Source organism: Eleginops maclovinus, chromosome 9 (genome assembly GCF_036324505.1).
Source record: "Eleginops maclovinus isolate JMC-PN-2008 ecotype Puerto Natales chromosome 9, JC_Emac_rtc_rv5, whole genome shotgun sequence".
NCBI classification, from domain to species: Eukaryota; Metazoa; Chordata; class Actinopteri; order Perciformes; family Eleginopidae; genus Eleginops; species Eleginops maclovinus.
Window position 1 is genome coordinate 16,230,407 of NC_086357.1, and position 12,833 is coordinate 16,243,239.

Sequence of the window (12,833 nt, forward strand, 5' to 3'; positions counted from 1 at the left end):
GGAACATCTTTAATAATGCAAGACATACATTTTAAATGTTCCTCTCAGGTTTAACTTAAAGATACATTTGTGAAGAGAAGGTACTGTACATAAGGGAAATCGGGATATGATTAAGATTTGAAAGGAAGTTACCTATTTAAAACTGCAAATGTATATGCATTGCTTTAGTTGTCTTTAAGATCCCCAATATAAAGTATTACTCCGTTAATAGCTATCACTCACAAATTAAAGTACCAGTTTTGTTCCCAGAAATTGGTACTAAGTAATTATACAAGCCAAACATAAATGATTTTGATATGCGTTTGCTGAATACAGGCAACAGAAGGCATACATCGCCACGCAGGGCCCTCTGGCAGAAACTACAGAAGACTTCTGGAGAATGCTCTGGGAGAACAACTCTACTATTGTAGTCATGTTGACCAAACTGAGAGAGATGGGACGGGTAAGACATAAACACACATCATTTCAAACATTCTTTATGTTATTTCTCAACATTTTTTCAAGGCAGGTTTCAAGGAGTCATAACAAAAAGGAAATGTTACAAATGCAACAATTAATTGTTGAAATATAAATGAACAAAGAGTCTTTCTTACCAATTGCTCAAACAGGAAAAGTGCCACCAGTACTGGCCCGCAGAGCGCTCTGCCAGGTACCAGTACTTTGTGGTTGATCCCATGGCGGAGTACAACATGCCCCAGTACATCCTCCGGGAGTTCAAGGTCACAGACGCAAGGGTAAGTCATAGCTTACAGTGTTGGATTTTGAAAGAGTGTGTATTCAGTAGGTTGCGATTTGGAAACAAGCAACAAATTATGAAAATCCACAATTAAAGACAATTATAACAATCATAGTAATTACAGTATTTAACATTTGAAAAGGTCTATTGTTTGGTTTTATAGACAGAAACAGTAACACACTTAACTGAATTGTTGTCTGCAAACATAATCATCCTTTGTAAATGTTAAGCTCCTGATATAAGTCCCTCAGATTCAAAGACCAAGGAACTTTTTAGGATTCTCCATCTAAGGCTGACATTTGATACAGGACCACTGTGTGGTTAAAAATAACACTGGCAAACTTTATCAGCAGGCTCAAAAGTTTAAAATGCAATGCAGCACAAAATGATGCTATAATTTCCACAATTGCACTGGCGACCCACCCTTCACTGAAGTGTGAGAAATTTAGGAGACAAAGCAGGTTGAGGGAAAGTAGGTCACATAAATATCACAAGTAGATAATATTTATTTCCATAAAATTCCCTAAAATGGCTCAGATATTATGATTTCCCCCTGTAGTTAGATGGGTTCCCAAACAAAGCAAGATATCACGATAACTTAATGTTGAAAGTAACTTCATTCACAAAATAATGAGAGTTCGTAACATCCTGACTTTCCCTGATCTGAACTGCTAATAACCTACTGCCGTTATCTTTTTACGTCAGGATTTTTTTTTTTTTTCGGTCCAATTAGGACAGACAGTTTGAAGCAGCAGCAGCAGCAGCAGAAGTGAAGCGGGGGGAAAAAACCCTGCTTCCTCTCCTTGTGCCAACAGGCTGACATATTCAATGATTTTCCGTGCGTTGTGGCAGCTAGTTAGCAGTCATCCTGTTGTTATTAAAAGTGAAATATATTATATCATACACACACACACACACACACACACACACACACACACACACACACACACACACACACACACACACACACACACACACACACACACACACACCATACACTTGAAGACAAACAACACACACTTTTTAAAATCAGACAGAAGTACTGTATAAGCTGGTATGCCGTCACCCCTATATAAAGTAACACACACACTCATTTTGCTTTACACTTCATGCAGTGTGCAAAGTATCTCTCTTAACAGGCTCATGCACAAACACACACACAGATACACACACACACACACACACACACACACACACACACACACATTTGGACACTTACACAGGCTTACTTTTCACCACATACTTCCATACTGATTTGCTATTCTCAGAATAAATACACACAATCATGCATTCACACATATAAACACACCCTTGTATTTTCTATATATTTGCTTGATTTGTTAACACCTCAAGGACAAATTCATTGAGCTCAGAGGTTTTAACAGCATGTATGTTTTAAAACTCTGACAAATGCACACCTTTGGCCTAATGCCCTGCCCAGTGCTGAAGTCTTCAGAGGATTCTTATAGGAAGATAAATTATCAAAGAAGCCACCAGACAGTCAAAGCTTATCATCAGAGTTAAGGAAACAAAGCAAAGATAGCAGAGGTATGGTATAAGGGGCGTTAGGTCTATGTAAAATGTTAAGAAACACTGTTTGTGGAACTTTGTGTTGTAGGTTATTAACCCAATATTATTGATTATATATGTATGAGTAAACTGGGTTCAACCCCACAAGATCTCAGCAATGTGCATGCCATGAGTTTGTATATGTTTAAGAGTGTGTTTCCCCGTGTGTGTGCGTTTTTGCATGTATGTGCAATGCTCTTTGCAGTAATAGCATAGACTCCACGCTTCAACACTCACATCTTGCGAGCCAGTCACGTATTTAATCACACAATTTGACACGCCGCGTGGGCCCTCAGGTTGTGTGTTAAATTTTCCTCTCTTCTTTTTTCTCTTCTCTCTTTCTTGGGCATGCTTGCTTTATTGTGTTGTTGTCTTTTCCCCTTTTTCACTTTTAATCCCCCTGCCGAGGCAAAATGTTTATGAGATGAAAAACAAAGGCAACGAAAGAGAAGAAACATGCGATGCGTCATAAAACAGGGAAAGACACGAGACGTAGTACAAAGAGAGTCTGCACGCGGAGATTAATTTATGAGAATCCAAATCGCTGTATAGAGTGCAATAAATGTACAAGAAATCATCTTGGCTGCATCAATGCACACCAACAGCCTAAATAGCATGCAGCGTGGGACAGCAGGACTTCCCACTGTAAGCACAAAGACTCAAAAGACAGATTAGTTAGACATCTGCAGAGAGTATGCTTACATTAGAGGGGGGATCGTTAGCCCATGGCAAAAATGAATGAATTTGAACGTAGCACAGGCACCATGACAACATGCATGATGACTTAACGTACTTACATCAACACCTACTTTTCACCCAACATGATATATATCATTTTTGACACAGAAATATAGATCAAGAAAACTCTTTCGGTAGGCCATTGTTAGTTTTACAAGGTTATAATAATGAATCATTGTTTTAACCTTCTTTTACTGCCAAATGTTAGTCTTCTCTGCATATACTATGCTGACATGGGGTTATCTGTATCCTCTATTATCCATTGAGCCAGCTAGATGGAATGATACCTTGTGAAACCTGAGAAAATTCGTTTTCTAGCTATTTTCATCTAGCAGACAGTGGGCAGTCAGTGGTCTTTAGTTGAATAGAAGAACACCACTCTGTTTTTGAATTATTTACCTGACAAAACGTCTATTTGCAGACAAAAAAACTGCTGTATACCCTATATCTACATTTAATCAGAAGCTTGTAATATAACTATAAATATTAAAGGGTTCTTTCTTGGGTGTTTTTATGTCCAGCATCAGAGGTAGTGTGGAGATGTTAGCCCCTTACACACTGCTTAGCTTTCGGCTATTATAAGGTTGTAGCGAATTAGATACACATTGATTGGTACATTCCTCAATTCACTGGCTCTGTGAATAAATGTAATTTGTTAATCATTATCACGCCACTTAAACAAGTGCTGATAATTTGCTTTAGGGAAAACATATTTTGGTTTTCCCAAACAAAGATATACCTGTTTCACACAGTTCACATTCTTGCATAGGTCATTGATTCACAAACAAATTCCCACTAAAGCTAATTTTTTAGATTGTATAATTCTATTTGCAGGATAACAAATTGATAAACGACATACATATAGCTGTTTATTCATCAAATGAGTATTGATCAAATTAAGCCTTTCGCAAAGTGAACACATGAGAAGCAAATGTGTGAGAATGACACAGCCTGTCTAAACACAATCATAGGCTGTTGCACAGGGAAGTGAGAGAAAAGGGAGCTATGAACACCTGGTTGTATTAATTGCTGGTGGCTTCAACCGGGATGTTGAAATTGCTTCTCTTTGCTTACTTTTGTAGCAAATGTATTCACTCCAATCAACTTCTAAAACAACTTTCTTCACAAGGACACAAGTATCGACTTTGCATTCTCAAATTCAAAGATCAGCTCTCTCAAAATAAAGCAGATCAATTCACTTGTCCTATTGTGATGCCACCTCATTGTAAAAATGTATCTTTGGGTGTTTGTTTGCATTTGAAGCAAATGCAAGTGCACTGCCAACACAAGATTATAAGAATCAATATTAGATTAAATTGTTAAGATTGACATTTTGTCTAGCGGGTTTGTCAGCATGTCAGGGTTTTTATTTTCAATTTTGAACATCCAATCCCACCTCCTGCTCCGGTAGTCCTCCGTTCTTCTTACCTCCATCAATCAGGTCGCTGCATCGATCGCATCGCAGGATTATCCTATTCAACATGATGTCTGGGAGAAGACGCTTGTCATGGCAGATACACTATTGATTAGCTTTAACTAGGACCTACTTGTGCCACACACACACACATGCACACAAACAGGCACACTCACACACACACACACACACCTTAAAACATTGGTAGGGGGAGAATATAGAGACAATTGGGTTGGAGGTAGAGGAGCAGGGTGGGAGAGTAGAGGACACACTGTCCCCTTGTAGGGAGTTTTTCTTTACATGTATCCATTGGAGCTGTTACTGTTATAGAGAAAATAATCTACAATATACACTTTTAAGGGGACATTGAGTAAAGACTGTATCACCTAAATGATTCAATTATCAATCTGCATTACTGTCAGACTGTAGAGTGTAACAAAAACATGAACAAAGATCCTCTCTAACCCCAAGCAGCTTTCTTTACATCTATTGTCCTCGCTTCTATGCTTCCTCTTGCTTCTATGCACGTCTAGCTACGTATTCTATTCTCACATTGTTTTCTTTATTTTTGCAGGATGGTCAGTCCAGGACAGTAAGGCAGTTCCAGTTTACTGATTGGCCGGAACAAGGCGTGCCCAAATCCGGAGAGGGATTCATTGATTTTATTGGCCAGGTGCATAAAACCAAGGAGCAGTTTGGACAGGATGGACCAATCTCTGTTCACTGCAGGTAACAAACTAACTGCCATGTGGCACTTTATTTCTCAGCTTTTTATTAAAGATATGAGACACAAAAAGAATAACACTTTTTTTAAAACATCATAGTTAGACTTCTTAAAAACAGGGGCATCACATACCATTTCTCCAGGTACTGCAACAAGTATGCTTCAAACAAAACACTACACTACACTTTCCTTCTTGAAAGATATATAAGGGCTCAAGTGTCAAGACGAGATTAAATCAATTCTTAAGATGGTTATTGTTTTAGCAACGTAGCACCTCCTGGGGTGCAGCTCTAACAGCATCATCACATCCTCCTCACCTTTTTGCCACCACAGTACACTATCTCTGCAGCTCCACAGGCTCCACTCCTCCATAATTGATAAGGCTGAATGCGGCTTGGCATTTGCAAAAAGAAGGCACATGAAGTGATACAGCCATTCTGTTTGATTTTTACGAAAGCTCCGTGATGCATGTTTATCATATTGGCTTCCAAGGTAACCTTTATTATTAACTTCCCATGCTTGACTCAAGTACAAACCCATATTTGGAAGTGGTCAAAACCGAGGCTTTCTCATTCATCGTTAGACCTTTAGTAGGATCCATGCAGATGTTTTTTTACATTTTGTTCCCCAAAGTTTGAAATCTTTGATAGACTTGTTTTTGTATGCTTTGCAAGAATGTTACCAAAAAAAGAAAGTGTCTATAATTGCTTGAACAAAAGCAGGTACCTGTATTGGATCCATTATACAGTGGTTTTTCATCGTCTGGCATTCAAGAAAAGCTTTTAGGATACAACAGTTTCTTTTTATGTGATCGTGTTGACAGAGGTGTTAACAAACTGAACAATATCTTTGCTGGCTCATAAACATGGTGTACTTTGATGGCTGATCAGGTGTCACTATGTCTCTTAGTATTGTATCACAAATATGCCATGACATCATCAAGTATAACCTCACCTCCCCTGTTTTCAAAAGCACTGATGTCACCAGCTATGAATAGGCCCCCTGGGAGTTGTGAGGTGTGACAGGGAAGCTCCAATAAGTCTGAGTTATTCCTCCCTTCTGTGAATCCTAACAGTTACTGGGGGGGGAGAGAGCTTGTTTCCAAGCAGAAAGGGTCTGTTATTGCAGGAGGAATTGCGGGACTGGAGGAATAAAATGACTGCAAGAGTCACATGACTCGGTTTTATTCATCTTCCGAATGCACGGTTATGGCATCCTTCACACATCTCGGTGAACTCTGTTCAATTTTTGGAGCACTATAAGAGGATTAACACAAAATGTCCACAGCCCACAGTGGAGTAAATCATTCGAATGGTATGGTGTTAATCAGGTTCTTAAGTCACCTGCAGTCATTTAAAATACTTTGTGGTAATTTTGTACTTTTTTACATGTATTTTAAGTAGGTGTCACTTTCTCATTGAATTTTGAAAATAAGTTTCTCTTGATGAGTGATGGGAAAAAAAACTACGCTTTAGTTGTTTCTAGTTTCTTTGTCTGTTACTGCCATAGCCACCTCCTGCTCCACCCTAATATCCTCCTCCTCTTCCTCACTCCCTCCTCCTTGAAGCTTTTCATCTTCGGAGCTTATGTCTTCTTTTTCTCTTACTTTCGTCTTCTGTCACTGGTCTTCCCCGTCTGTCATCCCTCTTTCTTTTTTTAATCCTCTCTCTGGCTCTTCTCCTCCCCACCATCTATCCTTTCTCCCGGCACTCCATTCTTGCGCTCCCACCCTCTTTTCTTCTACCTCCTCCTCTCCCCTCCTCAGCCACTATCTAATAGACCCACATGCTTTTTGTCATTAATTGCCTGATTACTTCCTGTGAATGGGGACACCAAATCCTCTCAGTCTGCAGCGGCTCGGCGAGCCTTCAGATTTGGAGAGTCGATCTTCCTGGAGAGACACAGAGAGAGAGAGGAGCTCTGAGTGAGTTTAAGAGTCCATGTGACAAGCTGTGACCGACTCCCAGGAAGAGGCTTTGGGTGGGATGAGAGTTCCTGTGGTGTGTGGGTTGGAAGTGGGTGTGTGTGTATTAAGGGTGGTCTTGTGTTCTGCATGATTAGACTGAATAACTGCTGTGTTCAGTATCATTTAGATTATTTTCAAATAATGATTAATCTTTTGTCCTGCGTCTTGTATCCTAACAGACACGCTCTTGCAGACATACCGTACAAAAACACACACACCAAAAGTGCACGCTACAAGCCATCACTTTCATTCTTCACACAACAAAATAGCATCGGAGGCTGGAAGAAGCCCAAATAAATCTGTTGTCATATCAATTATTGTTCCATTGGTGAAGTGGAAGTCATTTCACAGAAAAGCAGCTTAGAGAGGCAGCTCTCAAGTATTTCAGGATCTGAGTTAAGTCTCAGTATTTCTGTAGAGCAGCAGCAGGCTGAGTTTCTCGACACATGGGAGGGGCTTATTGAGACAAAATGTTTGCTTGGTTGTTTGTGTACCCGATTTGGAGTGCGTACGTGGGTCCATGAAGGCTCATTCTGTGCTCGGCGAGAATCTGGTCGCACATGAAAGTGAATTCACACAAGCAGATTGCCTCCTTTCCATTGACACGGTTGCGTTACCCTGCCGCAGGATTTTTGACTAGCAACGTTTGAAAAAGGCAGCATAAAGTCAAACGTACCCTGAGTGTAATTAAGTTTAAAATTCTGCCAATTTACATATACAACATGCCTATTAAGTCACTTTGCCTTTTATGTTTCTAGTGCTGGCGTGGGCAGGACTGGAGTCTTCATCACCCTCAGCATCGTCCTGGAGCGAATGCGCTATGAAGGCGTGGTTGATATCTTCCAGACAGTGAAGATGCTCCGGACACAGAGGCCAGCCATGGTCCAGACTGAGGTAAGAGTTGCTGATCTCTCATTATCATAGCAAACTCTTTAAACCACTATTTTGTTCTAATGCATTTTTCTTGTACGTGTGTGTTCTTTCCCTGCAGGATGAGTACCAATTCTGCTATCATGCAGCTCTGGAGTACTTAGGAAGCTTTGATCACTATGCAACGTAAAAGCCATCTCTTCCCCCCAGAATCCTGTCGCCCCCACTCAACAGTCTCCTGAGCCATAGAAACTTTTGAAATTTGAAAAGATGACAGCAGACGACAATAACAAGATAACTAAATCAGATACACTTGATATCCTATTGTAGATTTTTAGAAGAGGCTGCCCAACCAACCAGTTGAGAATAATTCCAATTTGACTGAGAGACCTTTTGTGAAGAATCAACGAAAAATTGCCAATCATCAAGAAAAGAAACATCAGGAGAAAAACCAGGTGCTGTGGCTCAAGCTGTGGGGAGGGATTTGATCAAAGTGTCAGACTGCTTACCTTACCTCAAGTGTTTCAATGTGGAGGATATTGTAAACATTGGTGGACATTCTTTTCTCAAAAATATTCAACGGTACCAAGCATCAGTTAATGAAGAAGAAGGCAACAGCAAAAATCAATGAAAGGCAGATGGATGTAGCCAAGATGGGGTGACTTTCTCGTTTTTTTTTTTATATATATATATACATACCTGGGTGTAAAAATAATATTTCTCTTTTTTTTAAGATATTTTGTTGGGGGCTTTTAGCCTTTAATCGGATAGGACAGTGGAGAATGACAGGAAAATGGGAGAGAGTCGGGGTGGGATCCGAAAAGGACCACGGGTTGCCGGCGTACAGTGCAGGTGCCCCAGCCCGTTAGTATTTCTATCCACACATTTTGTGAGTGACATCCAGCGAAAATACATATTGGGGCTGCCTTTGTGAACACAAATGATTTTCCCCTAACTCCAATAGGACAAACTAATCTAAACAGTGGAAATGTAACTAGCAATGAGAACATTCCTATCTAGCATCAACACTGTTAAAAAACACTAAACTATTAAAGAATACATCAAATATGTCTGTTCTCAAGTGCTAACAGCTAAGAGTAGGCACTGTCAGTGGTTATGAGGAAGTAAGCAGCAACACATACCTTAAAATCACTTAGTTTCATGAATTGTGAACTTGTGTACAACCAGTATCCCAAGCCAGGTAACCGTAGTGATGTTAAAAAGAATTCCAGTGTATTTAAAAGTCCCCCAGGAGGCTCGTGTCTCAGTCTCCAGAGAACTCAGGGGGGGCAAAACTCGGCTGTTGCTAGAGACTGTGGCTGGGTCACCGCGGGAGAAATGGTGAACGTGTCCCATGTTTTTTTACAATCACTCCACTCTTTGGAACCATTCATGGTCATGGGGCTTCATCGTTCAAATCTACCATTTTGAGCAAGAGATAAATCTGGTGGCCGACAAGCTTTGGAACAAACAGAACAACAAAACAAGGATTGCCGCCGATTCGGGTCTTTCTTTGTGTACGGTGTCCAATGCTCATCATCAATATTTCAAACTTTTTTGTCTTATGAGGAATTACCTTTTTTGGTTTTATTGTCCTGTCAGAACCAAACATGCTGCTTATCTCGTGTATGCTGTAAGTGTGACTCTTAAGGGAGAGTAAACTGACGAACAAACAATGCCAGCTCTGCTAACTGCTAGCGCCGAGGCAGGCATGCCTGAAAGCGCATCCACAAGACAACATCGTCCACTGGTCTTTTCCACCTCTCCTTTTTTCTTTCCCCCAGCCTCCTCTATAATCATCTATTTCATTGTATAAGACACTCAAGAGTGGCTGAGGCCTGTTGCAATTACACAGCTGTACGTTCATGTGGTTGAAAAAAATTGGCCTTTAGTTCCAGTGTGTGTGTGAGTGTTTGGCAACAGGTGGATAAACAAAGTAGTCGCTTTGGTTTTGGTCCCCTGTTTTATAGACGATGTCTCTGTAGACGATGTCTCTGTGGACCAGGTAGCCATGTTGGATCTCGATGCCATGATGTGATAATGAAATTCTTTGGTACACGTTACTTGCACATCCCTAAAGAAAAGAAAAGAAACTTGAAATGAACTCCCCAAAACAACTCCCTGTTGGATATGACGCACTAATGTATATGTGTCTGATATAAAAAAAAATCAAGCTTTTGAAATCACCAGGTTATCATTTTGAAATCAGTGCTTTGGTACAGAGGGGTGTATGGATTCTGAGGCGGTTTCTGATGGGTGTGCACAAAAACCAGAGCGATGGACAGAACTGTGTGTAATCTTTTCTTATTTCCAAAAAGCCTTATTGTTATTGTAACATTATGAAAACATTACTGTTGTATTATGACGACTTACTTTACATTACATAGTTGACTCTTTATTTTCTTTTTTGTTTTTTTTCATTTAGTTTTTTAACAGAGATGTTGTATCACATTTGTTTGAATTAGCAAGAAAAAAAAAGCTTATTTGTTCATATTACGTTAAAAGACATTCTATTTTTTCACTGTAGGAATGTTAAGTATAACATGTCTGTGTGAATGTGTGCATATATGTATGTATGTATATATACTGCACACTCACACATGCATATATATTTAAATGCAGAATATAAAGATATATCCAAACACTTTACAGTATTAATTACATTTTACTCCTCATCATCTTTTTTATACTAGTGCTCAAAATATGAATTTTATTATTTTCTTTTTGTGTGTGTGTTAGTTTTTTGTAATCTCAGAAACATTGTGCGTTTGATGAGGGAGAGCGGAGGGGATGTCAGTTGTTTGCCTGAATCCTCTGCTTCCTCTCACCATGTTTAACTTCTACCCCCGGGTAGATCCTGTGCCGATGAGGATATGCCATTTTTAAACCTTATTGAGATTCTTTATTATCATTACCTTGTAGGCTTTATTATTATTTTTTTTAACTGTTGAGCGATACCCTCTTCTACGAAATATCAAATCAATCAAAAGTTTCATAATTCAACTTTTGTTGTTAGCTATATCAGCCTGATTCGACGTACTGTACCTTGTATGATCGTGTACAGACTACGACCCTCACAGATTTGAAGTAAATCCATTTATTTAAGTTCTTCTTCTGTTTTTACTTGCATTATTTTCTGACATACTGGGTCATTCATTTTGTTAGATATCCACTATGAACTAGAATATACCTGTAAATAAACAAATATATAGATTATATGTATTTGTATCATTTGACCCTCAAAATATCAAACTTTGAGTGGAAATAAGAATCACAAAGATTGAGGTTCTGCTCATATACGAATCCCTGGTGTTTGTAAAGCCTGATATGTTCTTTCTCCAGCCCTGCTCCCTGGTCTTTAATTACCACTCGTTTTATTTCTGCCTTTTATTTTCCATTCAAGCAGTTAAACCAGGAAACAAGCCAGCTCCAGTTCTTACACCTATAGCCTCAATGAGGGCAAGCAATCAGCATCAGTGACCTGCTGGTATCATTTAGCCGAGGATGGGAAGTTAGTCCACTCACTAGCCATTCCAAATCCTAATTGACCATCAATTCAAGGTCCTGTTACATTCTCATTCTCAATGTGAACATAAACTTCTTCCTGCCCTGGCATTAGCAAGGGTCTAATAGAGATAAGATGGACTTTTTCTCTTTCCTTACAGCAACTGGAGAGGTTTTTAAATGATTCTGTTTAGGTAATTAGACCTCCAAAGACTCAAAGTCTAACAAAAAGGGAACGCAAAGATGTAGCTTCCACTAATAAGAAAAACAATGGAACCCAAAGGTGTTTCTGCCTAAAAACTTCCCAGCTGCCTAAAATGCCAAGGTGTTACCCATGAATATTTCATTGGCTGATGGACAAATGCGGCTGTGTTCAGTTGCGACATGACATGTTGATTTTTTTTTTCCACCCTAGATAATTTTTTAGCATTGTATAGGACCATAATGTGTGTTTTTGTTCTGCCATATTTTGTTGTGGGATGCAGAAAGAAATCAGGACTCAATGAGACAGAGCAGTGCGATGCAACTAAGGGTAGACCAAGACAACCAAAAACTTGCTGCAAATTCTGATTTCCAGCACGTCACTCCTGAACAGTGGGAACCTTGAGATGTTTCATAATGAACTAAAAACCTGAAGTGAAGTCTTTTTGGAACCCAAAAGGACTGGTTAAAATGGCCCCAAATGCCAAAACTGAAACCGTGGACCGGAAATCTTTGGAAGCTTGTGCAATGTGTTACTCTTTTGACTTCATGTAAAAATGCTAGACCTTTGAAAACAGACGCCAAATTTACTAGAATATGTCACCGAATATTTGGGGGAGGAGACTAACAAAAAAAACAACACTAACAAAAAATGACTTCAAAAAGAATAGAACATATAAAGAACATACCGAGAAATGAAAAAGAACCCAAATTCAGCAAAATAGTTTTTCCTTTCTATGAGGGCCAAGAGCTATCACTTTCAAACTGTTACTTCTAACTGAAACAATAATTGGTTTAAAGCCACTGTGTATGTAGATATGTTGACTTTGTATTAAAGAAATGTTGTCTGAAAATCGTTTGGCTGTGGTTTGTGACTGATCAAGCATGATATGTGATGTTGCCATTCTTCTACATATCTCTCCAAATCTCTGTTTGCCAACCTACTACCTGATCAGTGTGTAATATGAGAATAGCTGTCACAGTTATTTGACTACAATATTTAAATGTTTCCCTTATTTTCTTTGTACATGAATCATTACACTGGAAACTGAACTGAAAAAGCTGTGTTACAACAGCTCACAGGACAAGTTGTGTAGCACACAGATGGCGC

General features: G+C 39.3%; 1 protein-coding gene across 4 annotated transcripts in view; it reads left to right on the top strand.

Annotated features, from left to right (window-relative positions):
• Window positions 1-12,576, top strand: part of ptprsa (protein tyrosine phosphatase receptor type Sa) — a 208,169-nt gene extending 195,593 nt beyond the window's left edge. For all 4 annotated transcript variants that reach the window (XM_063890864.1, XM_063890865.1, XM_063890866.1 and 1 more), the window contains 5 exons: window positions 316-442; window positions 609-734; window positions 5,032-5,186; window positions 7,906-8,041; window positions 8,139-12,576. In XM_063890864.1, coding sequence (XP_063746934.1) covers window positions 316-442; window positions 609-734; window positions 5,032-5,186; window positions 7,906-8,041; window positions 8,139-8,207 — 613 coding nt within the window. In that variant the 3' untranslated portion in view covers window positions 8,208-12,576. The remainder of the gene's footprint in view (window positions 1-315; window positions 443-608; window positions 735-5,031; window positions 5,187-7,905; window positions 8,042-8,138) is intronic.
• Window positions 12,577-12,833: the final 257 nt, after the last annotated feature.